The 26,678-nt window shown below is 68.6% G+C and overlaps 4 protein-coding genes across 4 annotated transcripts; 1 reads left to right on the top strand and 3 right to left on the bottom strand.

Moving 5' to 3' along the window:
- Positions 1-267: 267 nt before the first annotated feature.
- On the top strand, positions 268-7,883 carry CHLRE_15g642050v5 (uncharacterized protein). The gene is made up of 7 exons (XM_043070685.1): positions 268-640; positions 1,107-1,242; positions 1,501-1,967; positions 2,280-2,983; positions 3,329-4,577; positions 4,915-5,523; positions 5,853-7,883. Exons 1-7 carry the CDS (start codon positions 302-304, stop codon positions 6,933-6,935), a joined length of 4,587 nt encoding a protein of 1,528 aa, XP_042916543.1. The 5' UTR covers positions 268-301; the 3' UTR covers positions 6,936-7,883.
- A 312-nt stretch (positions 7,884-8,195) lies between these two features.
- On the bottom strand, positions 8,196-11,837 carry CHLRE_15g642000v5 (uncharacterized protein). Its single transcript, XM_043070684.1, has 7 exons — positions 11,555-11,837; positions 10,973-11,021; positions 10,505-10,586; positions 9,842-9,918; positions 9,482-9,544; positions 8,938-9,042; positions 8,196-8,834 (listed from the first exon to the last, which is right to left on the bottom strand). The coding sequence occupies exons 1-7, from the start codon at positions 11,707-11,709 to the stop codon at positions 8,706-8,708; spliced, it is 660 nt and encodes a 219-aa protein (XP_042916542.1). The 5' UTR covers positions 11,710-11,837; the 3' UTR covers positions 8,196-8,705.
- A 98-nt stretch (positions 11,838-11,935) lies between these two features.
- CHLRE_15g641976v5 (uncharacterized protein) lies at positions 11,936-13,267 on the bottom strand. The gene has a single exon (XM_043070683.1). The coding sequence runs from the start codon at positions 13,232-13,234 to the stop codon at positions 12,695-12,697; it is 540 nt and encodes a 179-aa protein (XP_042916541.1). The 5' UTR covers positions 13,235-13,267; the 3' UTR covers positions 11,936-12,694.
- A 370-nt stretch (positions 13,268-13,637) lies between these two features.
- On the bottom strand, positions 13,638-25,837 carry CHLRE_15g641950v5 (uncharacterized protein). The gene is made up of 8 exons (XM_043070682.1): positions 25,634-25,837; positions 25,454-25,543; positions 25,169-25,314; positions 24,430-24,915; positions 22,992-23,984; positions 18,733-22,636; positions 17,720-18,409; positions 13,638-17,437 (listed from the first exon to the last, which is right to left on the bottom strand). Exons 1-8 carry the CDS (start codon positions 25,685-25,687, stop codon positions 14,204-14,206), a joined length of 9,597 nt encoding a protein of 3,198 aa, XP_042916540.1. The 5' UTR covers positions 25,688-25,837; the 3' UTR covers positions 13,638-14,203.
- Between the last annotated feature and the right edge of the window lie 841 nt (positions 25,838-26,678).

Here is a 26,678-nt window from a genome sequence, read left to right as displayed (position 1 = left end):
CACACACACACACACACACACACACACACACACACACACACACACACACACACACACACACGCACGCACGCACACACGCACACACACACACACACACACACACACACACACACACACACACACACACACACACACACACACACACACACACACACACGCACAGGCCTGCATCGCGCGCGTGCGGGCCGCCGGCCAGACCCGCGACGACATCATCCGCCGCTCCTCCGGCCTTCCCTTCGCCTTCGCCGCCCTTTTCCTGGCCGAGCCCACCAACGCGCCCAAACAGCTGCTGCCGCATGGCATGAACGCGCTGCTCGCCGTCGCCGCCGCCGCCACGGATGCGTGCCTGGCGCGCGACGAGGAGGCGGTGGCGGATGGGGCGGCGGTGAAGGGGGAGGAGGTGGAGGGGAATGGGAAGGAGGAGGGGAAGGAGAAGGAGGGGAAGGAGGGGAAGGAGAAGGAGGATGGGGAGGCGGATGGGAAGGAGGGGAGGGAGGAGGGGAAGGGGGAGGGGGAGGGGGAGAGGATCACCATTTATCAGGTGTGGCCGGTGGTGCACGCCTTCAACTGCCTGCGGCACGCCTTCAACGACTCCCACCTGGCCGTGGACACCAGTGGCTACTTCGCGGCCGCCATCCAGGTGCGTGTGTGGGTGTGTGTGGGGGGGGGGGAGAGGGGGAGGCGGGGGGCTACTTCGCGGCCGCCATCCAGGTGCGTGGATGTGTGGGTGGGGGGTGTGTGGTTGGGGGGGGAGAGGGGAAGGGTGTGGGTGCGGGTGTGGGGGGGAGGTGGGTGGCGGTGGGGTGTGTGTGGGGGACCGCATGGGGGGACCGCGGGGGCGTGCGTGCTGGATCCAGCGCACATCAGTGTACGGTACCCATTGCCATGGCTTGGCAATCCTGACGCCGACTCCTCTCCTCCCTCCCTCCCCCTCCTCCTCCCTCCTCCCCCCGCGCCTCCGCCTCCTCCCTCCCTCATCTGCCTCCTCCGCCTCCTCCTCCCTCCTCCTCCGCCTCCCCCTCCCTCATCTGCCTCCTCCCTCCTCCTCCGCCTCCTCCTTCCTCCTCCCTCCTCCCGCCTCCTCGTCCGGCGCTTTGGAACCAAAGGCCTGCCTGCGTGCGCTGCGTGCTGGGGCCTGGGAGATCCGCAACAGCGCCATGCTGTGCTTCACGGCGCTCGTGACGCGCATGCTGGGCTTCAAGAACGACAGCAGCGCCGAGACCGTGCGCAAGGCCGTGAGCGGTGCGTGCTGCGTGCTGCGTGCTGCGTGCTGTGTGTTGGGCGCGCCGGGATGGGTGGAGATATAGTGGGTGGGATTTCGGTGAGGAATGCGGTGCTGGTGGTGGTGATGGTGGTGGATGGAGTGGGTGGGTTTGGCAATGAGGGTTGGCAAAGGCTTGCTCGACTACCGTACGCTGGGTGCACGCATCACTCCGCCCACATTGCTCTCTGATTGTTGCTCCTTGGTCAAATACAACTACGAAAACCACACACAAACAGGCGCGGAGTTCTTCGCTCGCTACCCCGCGCTCCACGGATTTCTGCTGGAGCAGTTGCAGGAAGCAGCGGCGGAGCTGGAGGCGGCGTCAGCCGCCGCCGCCGCCGCGGCCGCCGCCGCCGGCAGCGGCGCCGCCAGCCGCGCCGCCGCCGCGCTCGCCAATCCGCACCCGGGCCTCTACCCCGTGCTCATCATCCTCTCGCGCCTCAAGCCATCCCACATCCGAGACGACGACCCAGCGGCAGCGGCACCGGCGGCGGCATCGGCGGCGGCGCTGCTTGGAGAGGAGGGCGCCGATGGCGGTCCGGCGGCTGAAGGCGGCGACGGCAGTGGCGGCGGTGGAGTGGCGGCGGCGGCGACCTACATGGGAGCGCTGTCGCCGACGGTGTTTACGCCGCTGGTTCGCCGCTGTGCCACGGCGGCGCCGCTGGCGGTGCGGCGACTGGCGGCGAGAGCGCTGGCGCCGCTGGTGCGTGCGTGCGGGCTTGCTTGCTTGCCTGGTCGGCTTGCTTGCGTGTGTGCTCCTTTATATTGTGAAGAATGCTGTTGCCTGCTTGTGCTTGTGGGGCGATGATGCTGAATGGTTCTGGATGAGCGGCTTGTGCATTGTATGTACAAAGTCGGGAGGAAGCGCAAGGCCCCGAATGCACCGACACCGAGCATTCAAACCGCTTGCTTGTGACAACACATCTACAACATATACCCAGGCCCCGAATTACACCGCTTGCTTGTGACAACACATTCACATTTAACCTCGCTTGCTTGTGACCCCCACCCACAGGTGGCGGCCCCCGACGTCGCGCCGCTGCTGCGGCAGCTGCTGGCGCCCGTGCCACCCCGCCCCCGCGCCGTCGCCGACGGCTCCGCCCGCCCGCCCCTGCGCTTCGCTGGCGGCGGCGGCGGCAACGCCCTCCACGGCGCCTTCCTCCAGACCGCTGCCCTACTGGAGGCCGCCTCCGCGGCTGCAGCTGCTACTGCCGCTGCTGGCGGCAGTAGCAGCTGCAGCAGCGGCACCAGCAGTAGCAGCAGCAGCAGCACCGGCAGTAGCAGCACCGCGGAGGAGGACTTGTTGGCCGCATCGCTGCCGGCGCTTTCCCGCGGCGCCTGGATGGCAGACCCGGCCCTGGGCACGTGCGCGGTGGGCTGCGGGCTGCTGGCGGCGGCGGCGGCGGCGCTGGCGCTACTGCCGCCGCGGCGCTGCTCCGAGTTCCGTACACAGGTGGCGGAGCTGGCGGCGGCGTGCCGCGACGCGGCCGAGTTCGTGCCGCCGCCGCGGCCCGGCTCAGCTGCTGCTGCTACAGCCGCAGCTACAGCCGCGGCTGGTACAGCCGCGGCTGCTACAGCCGCTACAGCCAGTGGCGGCGGCGGCGGCGGCGGGGGTGTGAATGTGTTTGTGAGTGACTACCCCGACCCCATGCGCTGCCAGCTGCTGAAGCAGGCGACGCAGCTGTGGCTGGGGCCGGTGCTGTTGGCGCAGGCCTTCAGGTGCGGGCGACAGGGCGACAGGGCGTGTGCGTGTGTTTGTGTGTGTGTGTGTGTGTGGGGGGGGGGGGGGCGCTGCGCGCGCGCGTGTGGGCAACGAGGATGATGTGTATATGAGGGAGGGATGCGGTGCCATCACGCGAGCACACGCAAACGTCCACGGTCCCGGTCACTGTGGTATCTGCTTCCATCGCTCCCGGTCCCATCGCGCACCCCTTTGCGCGTCCAGTGCCTTTCTCACACTCCTCTACACCCGCCCCCCACACTCCCTGGGTTGGCAAATGTTTATTATGGAATCGGACTTGATACCCCACCTCCACACACGCTCCACCTACCGCCCTTCTTCAGGTCCAGCGCCCCCGCGGGCTTCTACACAGAGGGCCTGCTGCAGCAGCTGCGCACCTGCCTCGCCTCGCCCTCCTACGACGTACGCGCCGCCGCCCTCAAAACCCTGGACCGACACCTTACGGCCATCAACGCAGCCGTCGCCTCCGCCGCCGCCGCCGCCGCCACTTCCGGCGGTTCTGGAATTGGTGGTGGCGGCGGCGGCAGCGGCGGCAGTGTGAGCAGCGAGGCAGCGGTGGCGGCGGAGGCGGAGGCGGCGGCTGCCGCCGCCGCTGGGCCGGGCGTGGCGGACGCTGGCGGCAAGCTGGCGGCGGTGGCGGCGGCGCTGGCGGCGCGGCCGGCGCAGCTGTCGCGGATCGCTGGCGAGGGCATGGCTTTGTTGTGGGGCTGCGTTGCTTCCGAGCCCATTCACAAGGTGGCGCGCCGCCACCTCAAGGCGTTGGGGCAGCTACACACGCTTGCCGCCAGCCTGGCGGCGGCGCAAGCGGCGGCGGCGGCGGCGGCGGCGGCGGCGGCGTCGCCAGCGGCGGCGCTGGCGGCGGCGGCGGCGCCAGCAATGGACCCGATCACTGGCGAGCTGCTGCCGCCGCCGTTGACGGCGGCGGCGGCGGCGGCTGCGGGCGGTCTGACAGTGCAGCATCCGGCCGGCTGCTTCTGCTGCGTCGATCCCTCGGTGGCGGCGGCGGCGGCGGACCCGGCGGCGGCGGCGGAGCTGGCGGCGGCGCTGGCACACGTGGCACTGGTGCGGCGACTGCTCGGCAGTAGCAGGGAGCTGGAGGCGAGGTGCGAGGCGCTCCGGTGTCTGGGCCGGGCCCTGGGCCGCGCCCTGGCGGCCGGCGCAGCGGCTGCAGCTACAGCTGCGGCGGTTGCTACAGCCGGTACCGCCAGTGGCAGTGGCAGCAGCAACAGCAGCAGGGGCAGTAGCAGCAGCGTTGTGCCTGTTGAGCACTGGCTGCAGCTGGCGGCGGCGCTGGGTGCGCTGTTGGATTCTGTGGCGGCGGCGGCGGCGCCATGGCAGCCTGAGGACTGGCGGCGGGCGGGCGTGGAGGCGCTGGCGGGGTCACAGCTACTGCCGACTTCCGCGCTGGCGGCTGTAGCAACAGGAGGCAGCGGTGGGGTTGCGGGGGCGACGGCGGCGCAGGCGGCGGCGCTGGTGGCGGCGCTTGACGTCGGCGCCAGTGGCGGCGGCGGCGGCGGCGCGTTGCATCGGTCGGCGCTGCGAGGGTGGCGCTGTGTCGTGGCGTTCCTGGAGGTACGTCGTTTGGCCTGTCGGGTTCGGCGTTTTAGTTCGGTGAAAGGATCGGGTTCTGATTGCCGTGTGCACTGCTGTGCCCAGCTCGATCCCAACCCATTGCGGACCAGAAGTGCGCTGACACGCACACGTGCAGAACACACACACACACACACACACACACACACACACACACACACACACACGCACACACACACACACACACACACACACACGCACACATACACACATACACACACACACACACACTTACACACACTTACACACTTACACACACACACACACACACACACACACACACACACACTTACACACACACACACACACGCACTCGCAGGACGAAGACCTGCAGGTCCGCCAGTCCTCCGCGCGCCTGGCACAGTGCGTCATGGAGCTACTGCCGTCCACAGCCGCCGGCAGTCGCAGCAGCGCCGGCAGTAGCAGCAGCAGCGCCGGCAGTAGCGGAACCGAGGAGGAGGGGCAGGAGGCGGGGCTGTGGCGGCCCGCGCCGGCGGCCGCGTACCAGGATGGCGCGAGTGGCGGCACCGGTGGCGGCAGTAGCAGCAGCGACGAGAAGGAGAGGGCGGCGGCGGCTGCTGCTGCTGCTGCTACAGCCGCGGTGGTTGGCCGCCAACCGCTGTACGTCGAGGCCGTGATCCGGTGGCTGTACCCGCTGCTGGTTCGGCTGTACGGCAGTAGCAGCAACAGCAGTAGCAGCAACAGCAGTAGCAGCGGCAGCGGCAATAGCAGCAGTGCTACTGCCGGCGCCGCACGGCCGGCGCTGCTGGCGCTGCTGTGTGACCTAGTGGTGAATGGTGTGGCGCCTCAGGCGGAGGAGCAGCAGCAGGGGGGTGGCGTGGCGGGCACGTCGGCCGCTGCTGCTGGAGGGGGTGCTGAAGGGGATGGGGATGGTGGTGTGCCAGAGGTGGTGACGGCCCTCCTCAAGGTGAGCATATGCAGCAGACTCTTCAGCAGCAGCAGCACCAGCAGGACCAGTAGCAGCAGTAGCAGGTGTCGCACGTGTGGCATTGTGTTTCTTAGGAAGGCACCGAAAAGGAAGGGGCCAACACCGGGCGTGCAGGTTGGGTGGGCGGTTAGGGCACCGCGATGTGGGGCCAATCTGCCCTTTGATTGGGTTATGTCCCAGGGGTTCGCTAACTGCGCTACAACCGCAAGCAAGCAAGCTGCCCACCTTTCATCCCGCAAGCCTCGTACCCCACAACCCCATCCACAAGCCTAACGTAACCCACAACCCCCGCCACTCCCGAACGACAGGACGCAGCCGCGGCAGCTGCGGCTGCAGCTGCGGCCGACGGTGCCGCCCCTGGCGGCGGCCCGGCTGCTACTGCCGCTACTGCCGCTACTGCCGCCACCTCCTCCGCCACCTCCTCCTCCCGGCGCCTGTTTGACAAGGAGGCAGACAACCCACACGAGGAGCCGCTGCTGACATGCCAGCTGGCGGCAGCGGCGGCGCGGCGGCTGCTGCTGCAGCTACAGCCACACCCCGCAGCAGCAGCTGCCGCTGCCGCTGCTACTGCCGGCCTGACGGCGGCGGAGGCGGCGGCGCTGGCGGCGCTGCGGGCCGCTGCCTGGCGCCGCCTGGGCTCCATTGCGGCCGCCGCGGCGGTGGCGTGCGGCGAGGCGCCTGCTGCTACTGCTGCTACTGCTGCTACTGCTGCTACTGCTGCTACTGCTGCTACTGCTGCTACTGCTGCTACTGCTGCTACTGCTGCTACTGCTGCTACTGCTGCTACTGCTGCTACTGCTGCTACTGCTGCTACTGCTGCTACTGCTGCTACTGCTGCTACTGCTGCTACTGCTGCAGCCGACAACGGCAGCAGCAGTAGCAGTAGCAGCGGGCCAGACGCTGCCTCAGCCGCTGGAGTGGCGGCAGTAGCACCCACCGCCGACTCCGCCTCCGCTTCCCCCTCTCCGACTGCCTCTGCTGCGACGGCGGGTGGGTGGCTTGGGGGTTTCATCAACCAGCCTGACGTGTTTGGCTGCGCTTACCGAGCTCTGCTGCTGCTGTGGGCCACAGAGCCCGCGGCGGCGGCGGTGGCAGCAGCAGTGGCGGCGGCGCAGGCGCCTGCGGCGGCCGGGCAAGCACAGCAGGCGGAGGCGGTGGGCGTGCAGGAAGCAGTGGTGTTGGGGGCGTTGGCGGCGCGGGCGGATGTGGCGGGCTCTCAACTGGGTCCGCTGCTGCGGGCGCTGCTGCCAAAGCGGGCGGCGTCGGAGGGAGGAGAGGGGCAGGCGGGGCAGGGCGGTGGCGGTGGTGGTGGTGGGGGAGGTGGCGGCGGTGGTGGTGGTGGGGGTGGGGGTGAGGAGGAGCAGCAGCATCGCATCCTGTTCCTGGTGTAGCGTGCAACTGGTGGTCAATTGGGGCATCGGGGCCGGCGGCGTTCAGTTGTGTCACCGACTCCATACTTGATTGACCTCATGAATATGGCAATCAAATCGCAGAACTGCCTGTTTGCTTAAGAACAGAGGCGGGAGGGATTGCTTTGAATGCAGAGCTCGAGGTGCGTTGGCCGCAGCACAGAATGACTGTGTTTGCCGGGGCGGGGTGCCTGCGGCCGATGCTGAGGAAAGCGGGTTTCAGATGAAGGAAAGGGGGGTGGGTTCAGGTGAAGTCGTTGGCCTGGTCGGTGGTGCAGGCGGTGTGCAGGCGGGTTGCTTGCTGTTTTGCTGTTTTGCTGTTTTGCCCTGAAAGCTCAGCTCCAAGCCATACATGTACAGCCTTCACCGGGGGGGGGGGGGTGGCCACCGGAGGCGGCTGAGCTTGCCGCCGTAGGGGCGGGGAGGCGGCCACAGCATCAACAGCTGTCAGTGGTTTTTGGCTTGTGCGGACACCCCATTATGGTCGAGCCGTAGTGCGGCACTGGCTTGCCGGCACTGCACGCACGCCACCAGCAGCAGCAGCAGCAGCACGAGGGCTTCTTGTTGTCGCGTGTGCTTTTGTGTGTGACAGCAGACCGGCCCCAAGCAGGGGGGCTGCGCTCTCGTCAACACCTACCCTGGCTCCTTCAAGAACGTTTTGGTGCTGTCCGTGTCAGCTTTTGGTCAGCTGGCCACGTGTCAGCTGACCGAGTGCGTGTCATACTGCCTTGGCTGGGGAGAAAGAGGAGTGCGTGAGCAGGGTTGAGTTATGCGGCTGGGTGGGTGGGTGCGGCCCCGACGACATGGTGATAAGATAGATGGGCCTTACTGGTGATGGGCCTTACTGATGGCTGGGGTTAGTTCAACACGGCTGATGCACGTAGCGGCACGCACGCGCTAGCCTGCAATTGTATTATTGCTAACTTAAATCAAGCACGCGCATAATCATCAGCAATAATTGGTCCAAAACACGCACACACGCTTCACACGGCGGCCGGCATCAGCTGCAGCCCAACAAAGTAAGGTCGCGCCGCCCGTACTTCGTCGGCCACCCACCCTTCCTTGCTCATGTACCCTTCAGCAGCAGTAGCAGCAGTACCCCATGGCCATGCATGCACATGCGCACGCACACGCACACGTCCTCCCCCGTCCTCCCCCGTCCTCCCCCGTCCTCCCCCGGGGGAGGACGGGCCCGTCCTCCCCCGTCCTCCCCCGTCCTCGCCCGTCCTCCCCTGCACCGACCACTAACCATTTTTACTGCGGCGGGTCCCCATCTCATCGTCAAGAGAATTCCTTGAAACATGGAAGCAACGCGGCGGTTCCGACACTGCTGCCCCTGCCTCGCTACACTGCCTCGCTACACTGCCTCCGTCCACTGCCGCCACCGCCGCCGCCTCCAGCACGCATTGCCACGCACGGCCGACACAGCTGCACTACTGCCCGCCGCCACCGCCGCCACCTCCAGCAGTATTCATCCTCCGCCGCCACGAGTGCAGTAGTCCATCCCCTGCCCTCCTTTGCTACCACACCCCGCTGCTAGTGCTGCTCTCCCCACTCCCCATTTTGTCCCCTACCCCTGCGACTACTGCCACGGCCCGCCGCGCCCCCTAAATACTCCTCAGCATCAGCCCGCCGGGGGTAATGCAGCAGTCCATCCCGCAGCAGTGCAGTAGTCCTGCTCCTGCTGCCCCTTACTTCTGCTACTGCTGCTCTCCCTGCAGCTGCGCTGTCTTAACTCCCCTGCTGCTCCCCCTACCGCCCCTGCTCCACCTGCTGCCCCCTGCCGCGATCCGCCGAGCCGCCGCCGCCGCCGCCGCCACTGCTGCCGCCGCCGCCGCTGCCGCCGCCGGGAGACGGCAGCGCCTCCTTGTCCATGGCGACCTACGATATCGATTGACGGATTTGGAGGTAGAAGGAGAAGGATTGGGAGGAGTGTGTATGTGGAAACCCGCCCACACACACACACCCGCCCTCTCACGCTCACCATGCGCGCGTACTTATCCGCCGCGCTCTGCAGCTTGGAGGCCACACCCGCCCGCGGCACTGCGCCGCCGCCCGCCGCCTTCTCGGCCTCGTAGGCGGCGGCGGCCTGATGGGTGGGCGTGTGTGTTTGGGGGGGGGGAGGTGGGGAAGGCATGTGGAGGCATGGGGGTGGGGAGGGGGTGGTGTGTGTGCGTGCGGTGGGGGAGAGGTAGGGCGTGACAAGGTTTGGCATGGGGTTGTGGGGTGGGGGAGGGCACAGGGTGGGTGTGGGCAAGGGGTGGGGGAGGGCAAGCGGGTGCATCGGCGGGACAATGGGCGAGCCGCTGCGGGTGCAGCTGGGTGGTGGATACATGGTTGGGGTCGTGGCATTGGTTGCAGCCCAAACCGTCTCACACACACACGCACCCAACCTACCCAACAACCACGCATATGGACACGAACACTTGTGGGCGCTTGCTTTTCCCCCCCAGTTCTCATCCCTCCAGCCCCACCCAACCCACCCACCCACCCATATCCAACCCACGCCACACCACCTTGTCACCCACCTCCGACGCCAGCCTGGCCGCCACCTCCTCCTCCCCTGGCAGCGCGTCTTGCGCCGCCGGCACCTGTGGGGGCGCGTGTGTGTGTGTCGTGTGAGTAAAGCATTGCCAACCCAGAACCAGAGAGCACGGAGGAGGGTTTGCAATGGTGGTGATTGGTGGTGGTAGTTTATGTGGCATAAGGGCGCGCGGCCTCACTCGGGCAGCCGTTGCCCCCCCCTCTACCCACCCACCTACATGCGTGCCTCCGGATTCTTACTCCATCTCCGCCTTCCTCTCCACACATACCCATGCTTCCCCGAACTCCCCCCTCTCCCCCCACCTCGACTCCCATCCCCTCCCCCCCCCCCCACACGCACACACCTTGACTCCCGACATGACGGCCAGGGGGCTCATGTGGCGGTTGGCAGCAACCGCCGCCGCATACTTGCCAAAGGCACCTTTTTGGGGGCGGGGCGCGGAGGGTTGGGTTAGGACAAGAAAGGCGGATTGCAGTATTGGAACAGTTTTAAGAATCCGAAGCGGCCAGAGACGCGCGGGATGAGACGCTCCGGATGGATCCAGGTTGATCCAGAGGGCAAGCAAGGGCAAGCACGGCCAGGGCGGGGGCGCGCCGCCACCGGCGGTGCCCCCGGTATGCACGCCAGCATGCAGCCACCCCTGCGGCCCTCCCTGCTCCCTCCTTACCAACCATTCCCGCCATGCACGCCCAGCCCAGTAACGGGCGAAGTCGACGCTCCCCGCACGTACGCACCCACCCACCCACCTCTCACGCCATTTACACATTCAGTGTTTACGCGCTTCATTCCCGCCATGCACGCCCAGCCCAATAACTGGCGACCTCCCGTGCTTCACGCACGCACGTACGCACGCACCCACCCACCTCTTACGCCTTTTACACATACACGCACAAACCCACGGCGGGCTTTCGTTTCGTTTATAACAAAAACACACACACACACACACACACACACACACACACACACACACACACATACACACGCACGCACGCACGCACGCACGCACCGCTGGCGAGCGAGGGCGGCGAATTGCGCGGCGGGTCGTGTCCGCCCGTGTCACTGTGGTAGCTGATGGTGCGTGCCTTGGCCTGTGTTGTTGGATAATGTGACACACGAAAGCATGTGGAACGAAAGCACATACACATGCACGGTACCAAGGGGAATTCAGACGCATGATGACTGTATGTGCATGTGGTGCGGCGCGACTAGCTGTTGCGCGCACTTATCCTCGCACCCTTCCCCTTCCCCCCAGCCCTCGTCCCAGCCCCTGTTAGTAATCACTTGCCCTCGGCTCACCCGGCAGCTGCCCTCATGGCTCGCCTCCCACGCCGCCATCCCACGCCAGCAGCACACACGCCATACCGACACGTGCCCCCGCGCTCACCCCCGCGTCCCCACGCCCCTGCAAATAAACACACACGCCCCTGCAAACACACATGCCCGTGCAAACACACACGCACACACATGCTCGCACCTCGGCTTTGAGCGCCGCCAGCATTTCATTCTCGTCCGCCGCGCGATAGCTGTGAGATTATTCAGGTTGCACAAGAAAGCGTGATCACTTAAGGGATGAAGGATAAGCAGCCGGGCATGAGACACGGAGTAAATGGGGTTGTGCTGTGCGAAGTACGGGGCGAAGTAAGGGTGTAGTGTGAAGGGCGGGGCGGGGGGCGCCGGGGGGGCAACGCCGGGAGCACGAAGTGGATTGGCGGAAGGCGGTGCGGTGCGTGGCGAGCGAGCTAGCATGGTAGCTAGGTAGGCAGCAGGTGTCAACAGGAGTCAACAGCAGCAGCACGACAAGTTATGGTGGGGAATGAGACGTGGTGCGGTTTGGAATCGTGGTTGAAAAGCGCGGAAGCGTGGAAGCGGTGGGGCACGAGGGTACCCCCGGCCGCACCCGAGCCCGCGCGCGGCGGCAGCTCGCCTTCAGCAGCAAACCAGTTTAGTTGCTGCGCATTCCCGCACTCCCATTCTTTCCTCTGCTATACTCGCTCCTGCCGCCGCCCCTCATAGCCAACAGCGCTCTCGCACACACTACACTCGCACGCACACACACCTGGCGGCTGCGAGCTCGGCGGAGGGCTCGTTGTCGCCCGCACCCAAATGCTGCAACCGCTGCTGCTGCTGCCGCTCCGCCGTGGCGTCGGCAAGTGCCGCTCCTCCTCCCGCCGCGCTCCCAGCCAATGCCGTTTGCGCAGCTGCAGTAGACATGCTCGCTGCTTGCTAGACGTGGAGCAGCGTACGTGGCGTGTGTTATGTTAATTGGGTGAATAAAGGCCTAAGCAAGAAGTGGAAAGCAAATGACGGAGGGAACGCGAGGTGTCTGAAACGCTGGGTGGCTTTGCCGGCTTCACACCAGTCAGCAACAAGTCAGATGTGGCGAGACCCGCAGGTCGGTGGGGTGGCGTGCCATTACCCAATCAAGGCTTCCCCCTGCTTTTTATCTCCCCGAACTCCCTGCTTTCCTCGCCCCCATATGACCGCTGTTGGCGCCCGTTTGCCCCGTTGCCCTCCCTCCCTTCCTGGCTTCGTCAACAAAGGGCCATGAAGGTCCCTCTTGTAACCAATGCAATCTTCATCCCATGCGGGGGCATGAATTGCATTGCTCCTCAGAGCGAGGTCAGGGCCGCCGCTAATAACGGTACCTACCACGGATTACCACGGGTTTCATGTCCCTTGCCTCATGCCGTCATGCCTCGCCCGCCGCTACGAATCTGTCACAGTTGCAAGGACACGGCCTTCTTTCGTGTCACACACTCCCCACCATGATCTCTCTGGGATCTACCGCCACCACCGCTGCATACCCCGCTAGCTGTGTGCGGCTAGCCAGCGACAGTCGTCCACTCCACAGCATGCTGGTGCGCACCAGCCCTCCCTCATTTGCCTGTCTGTCTCATCCGCTCCACAGCGCCAACACTCACGCATGTGTCTGTCTGTCTGTCTCTCTCATCCGCTACACGGCAGGTCGCGGCAAGCCCAACCAACACGGCCCAGCCCAGGGCCGCGCACATACCCGCCTGGAAAACCCACGCCCGACATCATTCAGCAGCAAAGTAGTCCGTTGCTACAATTGCTGTGCTAGCTACAGTTCTGCAGGACTGCACGCAAACACAAACCACGTGGGATGGGACAAGTTCCGCAGTGACTACCGCAGTGACTGCTGCTACTGCCACCGGCACTGCTGCAGTCGCTTCTGCTACTGCCGCCCCCTGGCCTCCAGCTCCTGTGTACAGCGGCACAGGTCCGCCAGCTGGGCCGCCAGCAGCTGACGCAACGGCGACGGCGGCGGCGGCGGCGCCCGGAAAGGCGGCGGCGGCGGCTGGAACGGTGGCTGCGACGGCGACGGCGCGTTCTGTGGCTGATGCGCGTACGGCAGAATCTGCGGCGGCGCCACTGCTGTTGCTTCCGCCGGCACGGCATGCAGGACGCCGGCGGCGGCGCCGCCACAGCCACAGCCGCTGCTGTGTGTAGGTGGGTGCGAGGACTGATGCTCGGCGCTCACACACAGCGCCGCGGCCAGCAGTGGCGCGTAGGGGCCGCTACTGCTACTGCTGCTGCTGATGTTGTTGTGGTGGAGGTGGTGGAGGGGGTGGCCTGAACCGCCGCCGCCGCCGCCGGCTGCTGGCGGCGCTGCAATATTGCCGCTGAAGCTACCGCCTCCGCCGCCTCCGCCTCCGCCAAGGCCACCGCCACCGCAGCCACAAGCGGCGGCTGCGCCCCAAGCGGCTCTGGCCATGGTGGTCTGCTGGAACGCTGGTGCAGTAGCAGCGGCAGTAGCGGCAGTAGCAGCGACGCCGGGCGGTGGCGGGTGTAGAAGCGCCGCCACAGCAGGGGAGCGCGATCCCACCGGCGGGTATGGCGGCACTCCGCGCAGCAGCAGCCTGCGGGACAGCGTGTTGTGTGGGAAGGGCGGGAATATTAATGGGACGTACAGGGACGTGAAGGGGTAGCGATGGAGTGCAGGAGGGTTACGGTATGGTTTGCGTGCAGGCGGGCGTTGTGGTTAAGAAAAAGGAGCTCCGCACGCTGCTGTGGGGACACGGCAAGCAAAATCGCCGCAACGTAGCGAAAAACGCACCTCCGAACAACGCAACGCAACGCGAGCGGCATACCGTATCAAGATGAAGGTACGTACTGTGGCCAGCCATAAGTTACACTGTCAGCAACGGTGACCAAGCCACAGAGTACTTGTCCCGTCACACTCCACCTTGCTAGCGCGCGGAGCATTCTAATCTTTCCAACACGCGTAATCGTTGGGTAATATCATGGTGTGTGTCCCGATATGCAGCACTCACTACTGTGACTCTAATTGGGTATGCGCACTACCTCACACAAAATTCAGTAGCATCACAACGCGCAAGTCCCTGGCTCAAGTCTCGTGCACATGCTGTCATGTCTGTACGGTATCCCGCGCTCTTTCACCACCACCAGCACCTCACCGGCACGACTCCAATCCCACCCCATCCCCCGCTTCGCTCCTTTGCATTGGGTTCCGTTTAATTTGGGTCCAACCCCCCCCCCCCCCGCGTCCTCCAATCATTATCATCGAGCCTCGACGCGACAGGAGACGACAGTGGGTCCGACACCCGCGAGCCTGGTGGTGATAGTAACCGCGACCCTGGTTGCAATCACCGCGAGCCTGTTGGTAGAAACCCTGGTTGCAATCACCGCGAGCCTGAAATAGTTACCGCGAGGCTGGTGATAGTTACCGCGAGGCTGGTGATAGTAACCGCGAGGCTGGTGATAGTAAGCGCGAGCCTGGTGGCAGTGACCGCGAGGGTGTGGCTGCGGGCGAGGCCGGCCGTGCCAGCTGCTCCACCCGGACCTGCAGCGCTGAGGTTCGCTCCGCCAGCCGCTGCAGCCGAGAGGACAGCTCGCCAGGACCGCCCGCGCCCACAGCCTGCGCGATGGCGGCGGCGGCGCGGTCGGCGGCGGCGGCGGAGGCCGCGGCGGCGGAAGCTGCGGCGGTGGCGGAGAAAGCGGTGGCGGCTGCGGTGGAAGCGGTGGGTGCTGCAGCTGTTGGTGCGGCGTAAGATGCGGGCTGGGGAGGGCTGCGGGCGGCGGCAGGTGCGGCAACGGCAGGTGCGCCAGAGCGTGGGTACGGCTCGCTGGAGGGCAGCGGCGGCGGCGGCGGCGAGGCGGCGCGCACGGCGGCTGACCAGCCGTACACTGACTCAGGCGGGGCGGCGGGCGGCGGGGAAGCCGAAAGGCCCAACCGCTGCTTGACCAGCTGAAAGGCCGCGTAATCCCGGTCGGCTGCCGCACGGGCCGCCTCCGCCGCCGCCGCGTCCGCCGCCGCCGCCGCGACGCGCGCGGCCCCTGCTGGCGGCGACGACACCTGGCTCCCGAAGGGTCGCGCGAGCCCCACAGCTGGTGCTGCTGATGCTGCTGGCACCGAGAAATGCGACGTTGGGGGCCCAGGGTGCTGCTGCTGCTGCTGCTGCGGTGCGTACGGCCCGAATCTGGAGGTCACGCCGCTTGCAGCCGCTGAGGCAGCGGCAGTAGCAGCGGCAGTAGCAGCGGTAATAGCAGCGGCAGTAGCAGCGGCAGTAGCAGCGGCAGCAGCGGCTGTAGCTGGCGGTGGCGAGGCTGCCAGCTGCCGCCTCAGCTGTCGGAAGTGGGCTAGGGCCAGCGCCTCAGGGTCGGCGAGCTGCGGGCGCAGCAGCACCCCCTCATCCGCCAGCGCCGCCGCCGCCGCCAGCTGCTGCTGTTGCTCCTCCTCGTCTTGGTGCTGCTGCTGCTGCTGGTGCTGGTGGTCATGGTGGTGCTGCTGCTGGTGATGGTGTTGCTGCTGCTGGTGGTGGTGGTGGTGCTCCTCCTCCTCTTGGTGCTGGTGTTGCTGCTGGCGTTGTTGCTGCTGGTCCGCATGCGGCAAGTGAGAGGGCGAGGGAAAGCGGCGCGACGCGCCAGCCCCGGACCCCGCGGCGGTGCCAGAGGGCAGGGCGGCCGGGAAGGTGAGAGTGGTGTGTCCCCCGGCGGCGGCAGGCGCTGCCGGCGGCGACCACGCTGGCGCCTGCCCCGTGCCAAACCCGCCAAAGGTCAGCTCCCGCTCCTCCCGCTGCTCCCGCTCCTCCTCCTGCCACTGCCTCTGTTCCAGCTCCCAAGCACCGCCAGCGCCAGCGCCGGCGCCGGCCGTGCGGCCCGCAGCGGCACGCGGCGAGCGCGGCGAGGCAGCAGCGGTTGCGGTGGCGGCGGCGGCGGCGGTGGCGGCGTCCGCGGCGGCGGTGGTGGCGGCGGCGTACGCGGCGGCGCGCTCAGCCGCTGACAGCGCCGCGTGCTGTGACGTATCCGCGTGTTGGGGTTGGAGGTGAGGGTGGGGGCTGGAGTGGGGGCTGGGATGGGGGCTGGGTTGGGGGCTGGGTTGGGGGCTGGGTTGGGGGCTGGAGTGGGGGCTGGAGTGGGGGCTGGGGTGGGGGTGAGGGTGGGGGTATTCGTCCACAGGCACTTCGTAGACCACAGCCCGGTAGCGCGTCGGCGACTGCGTCGGCGACTGCGACGGCGACTGCTGCGGCTGTTGGGCGGCGGCGGCGGCGGCTGCCGCCTCCGCGGCACCGCCGGCAGGGCCAGCGGGCGAGCGCGAGGGGCTGAGGCTGCGCGCCAGTGCCGCCGCCGCCGCCGCGTCCGCCGCCGCCAGGGCCGCGGATTCCGCCGCCGCCCGTGCCGCCGCCGCCGCCTCCCGCGCGGCTGCTGCCTCTGCCGCCAGCCGCGCCGCAGCCTCGCCGGCGTGCCAGTCTCGGCCTGACGTCGGTGCCTGCTGTGGGTGCTGTGGGTGGTGGTGGTGGTGGTGCTGCAGTGGGGAATGGCGTTGTGGTTGTTGGTGGTGGTGCTGGTATGCGGCTGGGCGCCCTGTGGTCAGGCCTCCGCCCCCACCTCCACCTCCACCTCCGGCAGCGGCGCCCGTGTAACCGTACGGCCCGTACGCAACTGGCAGTTGCTGATGCTGCGGGTAAAAGTGTGACTGTGAGTGGGAGTGTGGTCGAGGCGTGTGCAAGTGTGACTGCCGGGCCGCGGCGGCGGCGTCCTCCAGAAGCAGCGCCGCCGCCGCCGCGTCCGCATACGTGGCGGCTGAGGCGGCGGCGGCGGCGGCGGCGGCGCCAGAGCCCGCTGGCGGTGTCGGCGGCGGCCAAGAGGCTCGCTGGTGAGGCGGCGGCGGCGGCGGGGTGGGGGTGCCGCCCGCCGCCAGCGGCCGCGGCTGTAAGCGCGGCGCGCCGCCGCCGCCGCCGGCATACCACGCAACGCTGCCAACCGGAGCCGCTGCCGCTGCTGCTGCCGGCGCCGGCCAAGCGCCCAGTCCTGGCGGCGGCGGTGGCGGCGAGGCGAAGAGCGACGCGAGCAGGCTGCCTGGCCCGTCCCTGTCGGCCGCCGCCGGCTCGCCATAACCGCCGACGCCGACGCCGCCACCGACGCCGCCGCCTGCCCAGCCTGCACCGCCATCGCGGCTGTGTAGCGGCCGCCCGCCCGGGACCAGCAGCCGCCGACCGTCCGACTCGGGAGCACTAAAGTCCAATCGTCCCGCGGGTGTGGGCATGTCGCCTGTCGGACCCGGTCCCGACTGGGGCCACGACGACCCGCGGTTTGCGGCGCCGCCGCCGGCATAGCGATCACCGCTCGCATCGAGCTGCAGACTCGCGGCATAGCCCGCTGCTACTCCTGCGTAGGGGTGCTGGGGCTGATGCAGCGGCGGCGGCAGCGCCGCCGCAAACGCAACCTCCGCGGCGGCGGCCACAAACGGCGCAGCGGCGGAGCCGCCCGCATTCCAACCATCACCAACACTACCAGTGCCGCCGCCGCCAGTGCCGCCGCCAATGCCGCCGCCGTCAGCAGCTACCGCCAGGTGCTGCCGCAGCGCCGCCGCCAGCTGTCGCAGCTCGGGTCCGGGCAGGCCTGCGGGCGCCGCCGCCAGCGTCAGCACGCGGATGCCCAGCTGGTGCGCCGACTCCTGAGCTCGCGTGTGCGTGTGCGTGTCGTGGGTGGGGGGTGGGGGAAGGCATTCATGACCGGTTAAGGAAGTGGTAGACGGCACGTGTCGCGGGGGGGGGGGGGGGAGGTAAGGTGGCAGCAGCGAACAGCAGGTTTGAGGTGGCAGGCAAGCGCGACAGACAGACATGACAGAACGCTAAGCACCCACCCACCCACCCACCCACTCACCCACCCACACAAGCACACACACCCACACACCCACAAACGCATGTCCATCACCTTCTTTCTTCCCCCTGCTCACCTCCAGTGCCGACACCACACGGCCCACAAGGCCCCGCCGCAGCTCCATCTCCCGCAACGTGGCGGCCGCCCGCCCACCCGCCTCCGCCTCCTCCGCCGCCAGGCGCCCAAAGTCACCCGCGCCCGCCACCGCCATCCTGCTACTACTTCTGCTGCTGCTGCTGCGGATGCCCGGCTGTAGCAGCTGCTGCTGCAGCGGCTGTAGCGGCTGTAGCACGGACCGCACGCGCGCCAGCAACAACGCCACGTCCTGCCGGTACTGCTGCAGCGCGGCCGCCGCGACGCGGCGGAACGCCTCCGCCGCGCCGCCGCCGCCGCCGCCGCCACTAGCGCCGCCGCCAGTAGCGGCAATACTGCTACTACCGCCGCCACCACCACCCGGGCATGCCATGCCCGTGCCCGTGCCCGTGCCTCCACCCATCCAATAATGTTGTTGCTGCTGATGCTGATGCAGCTGCTGCTGTCCCTCCGCCGCCAGCGCTCTCTTGAGCCGCCCCACGGCCCTTCGAAAGTCGGACAGGGCGGACTGGAGCGCGAGGCGGTCCGACAGCTGCCGCGCCGTGTCGCTGGCGGCGGCGGCGGCAGTAGCAGCAGCGGCGGCGGCGGCATTGGAGGCGGCGGCAGTAGCAGCACCGGCGGAGGTAGTGGTGGCGGGGCTTGGAGGGGGCCGCAGCGTGAGCTCGAAATGGTCCTGCGAGGCAGTGCGAGGATGGATGGATGCGCAGGCAGAGGCGGCAGGCGATGCCGAGTAAGCGGCGGCACAATCGGCGCTATGGCGAGGGCTAGGGCGGCAACGGCGTCAAGTGCTGGGGATTGGTCAATCATGAGCGCGGCTGTTGTGATCTGCTTTCCCGTGATCTGCTTCATGACCTGCTTCATGATCTGCTTTCCCCAATGCCGAGCACCCCACGGTAGCCCACCTACCGCTATCTCCCAGCTGGCATACCCCCTAGTGCACCTGCCACATTGCCCTCCGACTCATCCCCTCCACGCGCCCATCATCCCTACGCCCACCTGCAGCGACCTCTCGAACTCGGCAATCAAGCCCTCGACGTCCTCCCCCTCCCCCACGCCGCCGCCGCGTCCCGCCGGCGGGGCTACTGCCGAGGGCTCCCAGCCGCCGCTGCTACTGCCGCCGCCGCCGGTGCTACTGCCGCCACTGCTCCCAGAAGAGGTCGCATGGGCAGCAGCAGCATCAGCATCCGGGCGCGCCACCGCGGCTTCGACCTCCGGCCCCAACGGCTGCTGCCGCTGCCGCTGTTCATGTTGCTGCCGCTGCTGCTCCTGCAAAGGTGACTGCGGCTGCAAAGGTGACTGCTCCTGCAAAGGTGATTGCGACTGCGACACGCGGCTGCGCAGCAGCTTTGGCGTCTCCTGCGCAAGCATGGCCCGCGCGGCGGCCGCAGCAGCGGTATCACTGCCACCGGCGCCGGCGCCGCCGCCGCACATGCGCGACGGGTGGCGCGGCGACAGATCAACGCTGGAGTCCTCTGAGGTGGCCGACCCGCCGCCGCCGCCTTTGGCGCCGCCGCCGTTCACGCCGCCGCCGTTCGCGCCACCGCCACTGCTTTTACCGCCGCCGTTCACGCCGCCGCCGTTCGCGCCGCCGCCGCTGCTTTTACCGCCGCCGCCTTTTGCGCTGCCGCTGCCGTGCTGACCCGCCGCCTCCGCCCCCACCTCCACCTCTACCGCGCTACGGCTGCTGAGCGTGGGGGAGGAGGCGCCGCTGGCGCCGCCATCACCGTCGGCGCCGATGGCAGCAGCAGTAGCGCGGGGGGTAAGGCTGCCGGGCAGAGAGCGAGACCGGCGGTCCGAGCCGTTTGCCGTGGCACTGCCGCCTGCGGCCACGATGCTTCTCTCGCCGGAGCGGAGTTGCACTGATGCTCGGTCGCCACGCGGACCGCCACCGCCTGAAGCCGCCGCCGCCGCCGCCGCTGCCCCTGCTGCAGCTGCTGCTGCCAGCTTGCGCCTCGCCATCTCTGTGACCGCCACGCTGCTAGGCACGGGCGTGGGGGAGGACAGCGGCGGCGGCGGCAGGTGCCGTGGCGAGCCCGGCGGCGGCCGCCTGCCTGCCGACTTGACTGAGCCGGCAGCGGCGCTGCTGCCGCGCGGCGGCGTGTGGTGGCGAGAGCCGCCGGCGCCTCCGCCAGCGCCTCCGCCGGCGCCTCCGCCAGCGCCGCCGCGGCCACGGCTGGGGCCCGGGGGCGGGGGCGTGGCGGAGCGAGGCGTGGAGGCGGCGGCAGCGGCGCGGCGGGAGGAGGGCGGCACGGACGTGCTGCGCCGCCGCGACCGCTGCGAGGCGCCTGCCGCCAGTGTCGAAATGGATGGCGCGCGGGACCCCAGCGGCACCGGCGACGGGGCGCGCAAGATGAGGGCGGGTTGCGGCGGCGGCGGCGGCGGTGGCACTGGCACCAAGAGGATGGGCGTGCGCAGGGCCGGCGGCCGCCACAGCCCGGCCCGCGCCGCCGCCGCCGCCTCTGCCGCCACCTGCGCCGGCGATGTGGGCGGGCTCGCGAGCGACAGCGCCGCCAGCCGTGCCGTGCCGCCGCCGCCGCCGCCGCCGCCGCCGCCGCCACCGCCGCCGCCACCGCCGCCGCCGCCGCCGCCGCCGGGGTTCGAGCGGCTCCGGATGGTGCGGGAGGCCTGCTGCAGGGCCCCTGGCGCGGCGCGCCCGGCGACGTTGCCATGACCGCCGTAACCGCCGTAACCGCCGAAACCGCCGGAACCGCCGAAACCGCCGTAACGGCTGCTGCTGTTGCCGCTGTCGGGTGAGGCCCAGAGGTCTGGCTCCGACAGCTCCGGCCCATGCTCTCCAGCATGCCATTCATCGTCGTGCTCGTACGCCGCCTCGCCCCCCGCCTCCGCCTCGCCCCCCTCCTCCGCCTCGCACCCCGCCTCCGCCTCGGCCCCCTCCTCCTCCGGCTCGCCCCCCTCCTCCTGCCCCTCCTGCCCATCCCCGCCGGGGCCAGACTGCAACGCCGACCGCAGCAGCAGGTCACTGAACTCAAACCGGGCCGGCCCATCGCGATCCGCGGCCAGGACCGGCGGCGCCGACAGCAGCCGCGGAATGAGGAAGCCGCCGCCGGCGCCCGCGCCGGAGCCGTCTGCGGCGTACGCGACCGTGCCGCCGCCGGCGGCCTGCGCCGCCGCCTCCTCCGCCGCGGCGGCCAGGGCGAGCGGCGAGGAACGCAGGTGCCGGGCCAGGCTGTAGGCGTGCACCGGGTCGGCGTGGGGGTGGAGAAGGTGGCTGCTGTTGATGTTGTTGCGTCGGGCTCGGGAGGGGCTCGCGCTGCGGCTGCGGCTGCCACGGAAGGGCGGAGAGCGCGTGTCAGACCAGTGGCCGCCGCCAGGGCGGCCGCCCGGGCTGCGGCTGGGGCTGCGGCTGGGGCTGCGGCTGGGGCTGCGGTCGGGGCTGTGAAGCGCACTGACGCCCGCGCCACGGGGGCTCGTACGAACGGTGGGGCGGTGGCCGCCGGGGCTGTGGAAGCGGGGGGCCGAGGCGGCGGCGTGTGTCGGCAGCAGCGGGCGCAGCCAACCGTCCGCTCCCGGCGGCAGCGGCGGCGGCGACGCCAGCCAGACCGGCCCGGGGTCACTGCGACGGAGCAGTGACGCCGGCGAGGCGGCGGCTGCTGCTGCTGCTGCTGCCGCTGCTGCTGCTGCCAGTCCAGCTGCGGTTGCTCCGGCATTTCCGGGTGTTGCTTGTGTAGCTGCCGGTGGTGGTGACAGGCGGAGTGTGGGCTCGCCCCACGGCAAGAAGCCCGCATTGCTGGTGACGGCGCGGCTGCTGGTGCCGCGGCTGCCTGCATAGCCGCCGCCGCCGCCGCCATCGGTCCTGGCATCAAGCACGGCGCTGCGGGAGAGCGGCAGCGGCCGTGGCAGCAGCGCAAAGCCCCGCCCGGCCCCGGCGCCGACGCCGACGCCTGCGGAGGAGGCTAGGCCGCTGCCGGCGGGGCCGCTGCGTGCAGGCCCGGTCGCGGCGACGCCTGCTGGTCCGTGTCCACTGGAGATAGCCCAGGCGGTCACGTAGCAGGGAGCGGGCGCCGCATGCGGCTGCCATGGATGCGGCTGCCGCTGCTGCCCCTGCTGCTGTTGCTGTCGCCGACCTGGGCTGGCTCGGGTGCGGGTCCCAGCCTGAATCCCGGTCCCGTCCCAGGGCGCAACACCGGGCGTCCTCGCCGGTGACCGCCGCGCCGCGGCGCCTAGGAACGCCAGCCCAGCTGCCGGCGGCTCCGCTGCTGCACCACCCCGGCCACCCGACGGCGGCGACGCGAACAGCGCAGCCGCCGGCGTGAGCTCCCGCTCCTCCTGCCCTGCCTCCTCCTGCCCTGCCTCCTCCTGCCCTGCCCTGCCTCCTGCCTCCTGCCCCGCATCCGCCTCCGCACGGTAATCTGCGGCCGCGGCGCCACTGCCGCCGCCGCCACCCGCCCTGCTGCTACTGCCGCGGTCCGCCGCGCTGCTGCCGCTGCCGGCAGTGCTGCGGCCAGACAGCGGGTCGACCGAGGCTGCGGCATATAGCGGCCTGGCAAGCGGCTGGAAACGGTTGCTGCCGCCGCCCCAACCGCCGTCATGGAAGTCGTACGGCTCAACAGGAAGGCCCTCAACGCCCGCAGCCAGCAGGCTCTGGCCCAGCCAGTCATCCAAAAGCTGCGCCGTGTCACCGCTGGCGCCGCCACCGCTGATGCCAGCACTGCCGCCACCGCTGGCGCCGCCGCCGCTGGTGCCAGCACTGCCGCCACCGCTGGCGCCGCCGTGCCTGTGGCTCGACGCGGCGACCAGGCTCCTACTCCCGCCCTGACGGGAAGCTGGGAGGCGTCCTGCGCCTACGTCTGCGTCTGATGAGTTGGGGGCGTTCTTCCGATGCGGCTGCGGATCCCGGCGGCGCTGGTGCGGCAGCGGCGGCGCTTTGTCGCTGCCGCCCCTGGAGCAGCGCAGCGGCGGCGTGCCCGTGAAGACGAGCCGTGAAACAACACAAGGAGGCAAAACAAAAAGCACCAAAACGCGCAGACAAAGAAGCCGGCGCGGGGACAGAAGCCATACGTGATCGTGATCGTGATCGCGATCGTCTCTTACTTGCCACTCCGGGGGTCCCTAACGTGTACGGTGGTCCGGGTGATCACGCGCAACCTCATAGTCCTCGCAATTCGGACCCTACCCGCCGCAGCCCGCGGCACCGCAGCACCGCCGCCCCGCCCTGGCCCGCCCCGCCCCGCCCCGTTCCGCCCCGGCCCGCCTCGCCCTGCCCCACCCTGCCCGCATGCCAAACCTCCCCGCACCTGCCGTCGCTCGCAGCAGACGCCGGCGGCGAAGCCCACCGCTCCCGCGCGCCCGCCGCCGCCGCCATCACCGCCTCCAGCCTCTCCTTGCCCGCCGCGGAACGCTCCCGCAGCCTGGCCTCCCGCCGCCTCGCGGCGCGGGCGGCCAGCTCTGCCTCCTTGGCCGCCAGCAGCGCCGCCGTCACCACCACCTCCGTCTCCTCCTCCTCCTCCTGCTCATCCTCCCGCTCGCCCGCATTCCCCACCTCTGCGTCCTCCTCAGCACCCTTAGCGCCCGCGTCCGGCTGTTGAAACGGAGGCTGTTGAAACGGAGGGTGCTCCGCACCCGGCGCCCTGCCGCCGCCGCCAATACCGCGTGCCGACGTGCGGCCTGTCCCGCTTGCGGCGGCGCTGGCGGCGGCACTGCTGGGCCGGGCTGATGAGGTCCCAGGCCGGCCGGGGGCAGCAAGCGACCGGCTGGGGGACAGCGGGCGCACGCCGCCCGTGGCCCCACTGACGGCGCCCGTGGCTTCACTGACGCCGCCCGTGGCCCCACTGACGGCGCCCGTGGCCCCACTGACGCCGCCCGTGGCCCCACTGACGGCGCCCGTGGCCCCACTGACGCCGCCCGTGGCCCCACTGACGCCGCCCGTGGCCCCACTGACGCCGCCCGTGGCCCCACTGACGGCGCCCGTGGCCCCACTGACGGCGCCCGTGGCCCCACTGACGCCGCCCGTGGCCCCACTGACGCCGCCCGTGGCCCCACTGACGCCGCCCGTGGCCCCACTGACGGCGCTGGGAGCGCGGCGCAGACGCGACGAAGCAGGTGAGAGCGGCCGCTGCTGCTGCGAGTGCGGATGCGAGTGCGGATGAAGCTGCTGGTGTGGCTGCTGTTGCCACGACTGGGGCAGGCTGCGCTGGGGGTGGGGAGACAGGTGGATGTCCGAGCCGCCGGCGCCGGCGTCGGACGCCGCCAGCGGCGCCGCCGCCGCGGGCCCAGAGCCCCCGGCGGCCCTGAAAATAACAGGCGGTACAAGGGGATGTGTGTGGAGTGCTGAGACAAGGCAGGACAGCAGGAGGCAGTCATGTTCAGGTATCAGAGCCTCCAGCCCGACTGGTCGCTCGATATCCATCGTGACCCCAGCAGCACCTCGCCCACGCGCCCCGCCTCCAAGCCCCACCACTCCCCTGGTGCCCGTTCTTGATTCCGCATCCTGCCCACTTAACTCTCCGCTGGTGCCCGTTCTTGATTCCGCATCCCGCCCACTGAACTCTCCGCTGGTGCCCGTTCTTGGTTCCGCAACCCGCCCACTTAACCACCCCCACCTCCCCATGTGACCGAACACGCGCGCGCAGCATCCCACACCCATCCCACGCCCGGCCCGCATGCACACCCGCGCCCGCCCTGCATCTACCCACCAAGCCAGCCAGTCAGTCACCCCCACCCCCACCCCCGCACCTTGGCGTGGCCGCCTGCTTCTTCATCTGCCCTGCTCCTGCTCCGCCTCCTCCTGCTCCGCCTCCTCCTCCTCCTCCTCCTCCTCCTCCTCCGCCTCCTCCTCCTCCTGCTCCTGCTCCTCCTCCTCCTCCGCCTCCTCCGCCGCCGCCGCCCTGGTCTCTCAGGTCGTACCCACGCGCCCGCATGTTGTCATGGAAGGCCGCCACCAGACACCCCAGCTGGGCCGGACCCAGGTGCGGAGCGTGAGCGTGAGCGTGAGCGTGAGCATGGGCGTGAGCGTGAGCATGGGCGTGCGGCTGTGGCGCCGGCGCACCGGTCTGAGGAGCTTTGGCATCGCCGACGAGGCCGCGGCCGCGGGACTGTGGATCGCATGGGGATGCGGAGCCGCTGCGCGGAGGCGGGTGCTGCGGGTGGTGCTGTGGGCGTGGCGGGCGCTGCTGGTGCTGCTGGAAGGCGCGTGTCGATATGCGCGCCGGCGACAGACCCCTGAAGGTACGCGCGTGCACATCATGGGACGAGGAGTGCAGTTTCAAGGAAGCCGCGTGGGGTCGTGAAATGTAGGTGGGCCAGCCAGGGCGAGCGCATGGCTGTTGCGACGCCAACCCGCACGCGCTCGCTCACCATCACATGCCGCTCGATTGCGGGCCCAACTCCACGTTCACTGGAGCTGTCTCCACCTAAGCACCACCATTAACACCATTTGACCCCTGCTAATGCTTGCAGGAAGCCCCCCACGCACCGGTACGCTAGGTGCTGCGGCAGGTTGGGCAGGGCTCCGTCGGGCGGCGAGGAGGTGAAGGGCGGTTCCAGGCGGCCCTGCTGCAGCTGCGCCAGCAGCAGCGATCCGTACAGGTTGCGGTTGCGCTTGAAGACCGGGTTATTGGTCTGCGTGGGGGCGCGGGGAAGTAGGTGAGGTCAACGTGCCCTAGTGTTTTTGTCCGGGCGCAGTGTCAATTGCGTGTACAGTGCGCGGCGATGCAGCCAGGCCTTGGTAACAGATTTGCGCTGTTACGAGGAATCTTACCGGATCTCTCAGCTTAATGAGCCAGGCCTGCGCCCGCAGCTTAACTGGCTTGGGCTGTGACAGCACAAGCATCGTGACTTGCGCCGCGACCTGCAGTAAAAGTCCTAGAACATCTTATTGCAACATCGTAGATTACAGCAGGTTCTAAAGAGCAAGTACACAACGACTGTCAGCGCTCGCCTTCGCAAACTGCTGGTCAAGCTCCTCGGCGCCAGCCGCACCGGGGGCCAGCATTTTGTGGTATTATAGTGCAGTAATATCTCGATGCCTACATCCAAGCGTCTGTTAGAGCTGGAGACAGAGTTTGACCACCGACGCAAGATAGTCAATGTACGCAACGAACGTGCTCCTGCACCGAGGTAAATTGTAATCAGTTGCTATAAGAAGCAACAGTATCTACATTGACTTGCGAGCAATCAAAGAGTCTCAGGCATTCGCGGTCTAAACACTCATGGCCGCTGCTGTGAGGCACGCTCATCGCACCACCCTGTCCTGTTGGCACGGTCACCACGGCTCAGCCGACGATGACATGTGGGTACATGGCCGGCTCAGGCCCTAGAAAACGGCCGCACCAACCTATTCCACCAGTCTTGCTTTCATACATGCATCAAGCTTGATCAAGGGGACGGAGGTGTGTGTGCAACTACCTCTAATTGCGGCGGTGTCTGAAGATGTTTTGGGGGTTTGGGGGCTTGCCCCCTAGGAACCAGTTACCGCCTGCCGTAGATGCCGCGGGACGGGTCATCTACGCTCTGTAGACGCTGCGTACCTCAGGGCATCCACTAGATACGGGCACTGGGTGGGGCGGGGCGGCGGGGCGGGGTGTGAGGTGGGGCGGGCCACCGCCCGACACCCAACCATGACACACCCAGGTCGAGAGCGGCGGGGTTCACAGCACTAGATAGCTAGACACTGTGGCGCTTCTAGTTAGAAGATATTAGCGCAGCACGCAGAGTAGTAGATTCCGATTTCCGATTGCTTGAGCGAGCGAATCATCAGCAGTCGCTCGTCAGTCACTGCTGCTGCTGTCCCAATTCTTACTACTTCGTGGACAAAGTAGTTAGGTCACTTAGTACGCACGAGCGAGCAGCGTTTGTGCTCACTTTACTTGCGACGGCGAGTTTGCAGACTGCTGCTGACTGCAGTCACCCCATTTGGGCCCGGCACCGCTGATAGCCCACGAAGCTGCTGCTGGAAGCGATTGATGGTGGAGCCTTGCGCGCAC

This window comes from Chlamydomonas reinhardtii, chromosome 15 (genome assembly GCF_000002595.2).
Source record: "Chlamydomonas reinhardtii strain CC-503 cw92 mt+ chromosome 15, whole genome shotgun sequence".
NCBI lineage: Eukaryota > Viridiplantae > Chlorophyta > Chlorophyceae > Chlamydomonadales > Chlamydomonadaceae > Chlamydomonas > Chlamydomonas reinhardtii.
Note: the sequence above shows the minus strand (reverse complement) of the source record. Positions and strands in the feature narration are given on the sequence as shown.

Bases quoted from the DNA above. Each gene is read 5' to 3' on its own strand.
- CHLRE_15g642050v5 (XM_043070685.1), top strand. From the start codon at position 302: ATGAACGCGCTGCTCGCCGTCGCCGCCGCCGCCACGGATGCGTGCCTG. The intron at 641-1,106 runs GTGCGTGTGTGG...TTGGAACCAAAG, and splicing joins ACTTCGCGGCCGCCATCCAG to GCCTGCCTGCGTGCGCTGCG. The intron at 5,524-5,852 runs GTGAGCATATGC...CCCGAACGACAG, and splicing joins TGGTGACGGCCCTCCTCAAG to GACGCAGCCGCGGCAGCTGC.
- CHLRE_15g642000v5 (XM_043070684.1), bottom strand. From the start codon at position 11,709: ATGTCTACTGCAGCTGCGCAAACGGCATTGGCTGGGAGCGCGGCGGGA. The intron at 9,545-9,841 runs GTGTGTGCGTGT...GCGCCCCCACAG, and splicing joins CCGTCATGTCGGGAGTCAAG to GTGCCGGCGGCGCAAGACGC. The intron at 9,043-9,481 runs GTGGGTGACAAG...CCCACCCATCAG, and splicing joins CGGCCAGGCTGGCGTCGGAG to GCCGCCGCCGCCTACGAGGC.
- CHLRE_15g641976v5 (XM_043070683.1), bottom strand. From the start codon at position 13,234: ATGGCCAGAGCCGCTTGGGGCGCAGCCGCCGCTTGTGGCTGCGGTGGC.
- CHLRE_15g641950v5 (XM_043070682.1), bottom strand. From the start codon at position 25,687: ATGCTGGCCCCCGGTGCGGCTGGCGCCGAGGAGCTTGACCAGCAGTTT. The intron at 24,916-25,168 runs GTGCGTGGGGGG...GCGTACCTTCAG, and splicing joins CCGCAGCACCTAGCGTACCG to GGGTCTGTCGCCGGCGCGCA. The intron at 22,637-22,991 runs GTGCGGGGAGGT...GCGCTGCTCCAG, and splicing joins TCTGCTGCGAGCGACGGCAG to GGGCGGCAGCGACAAAGCGC.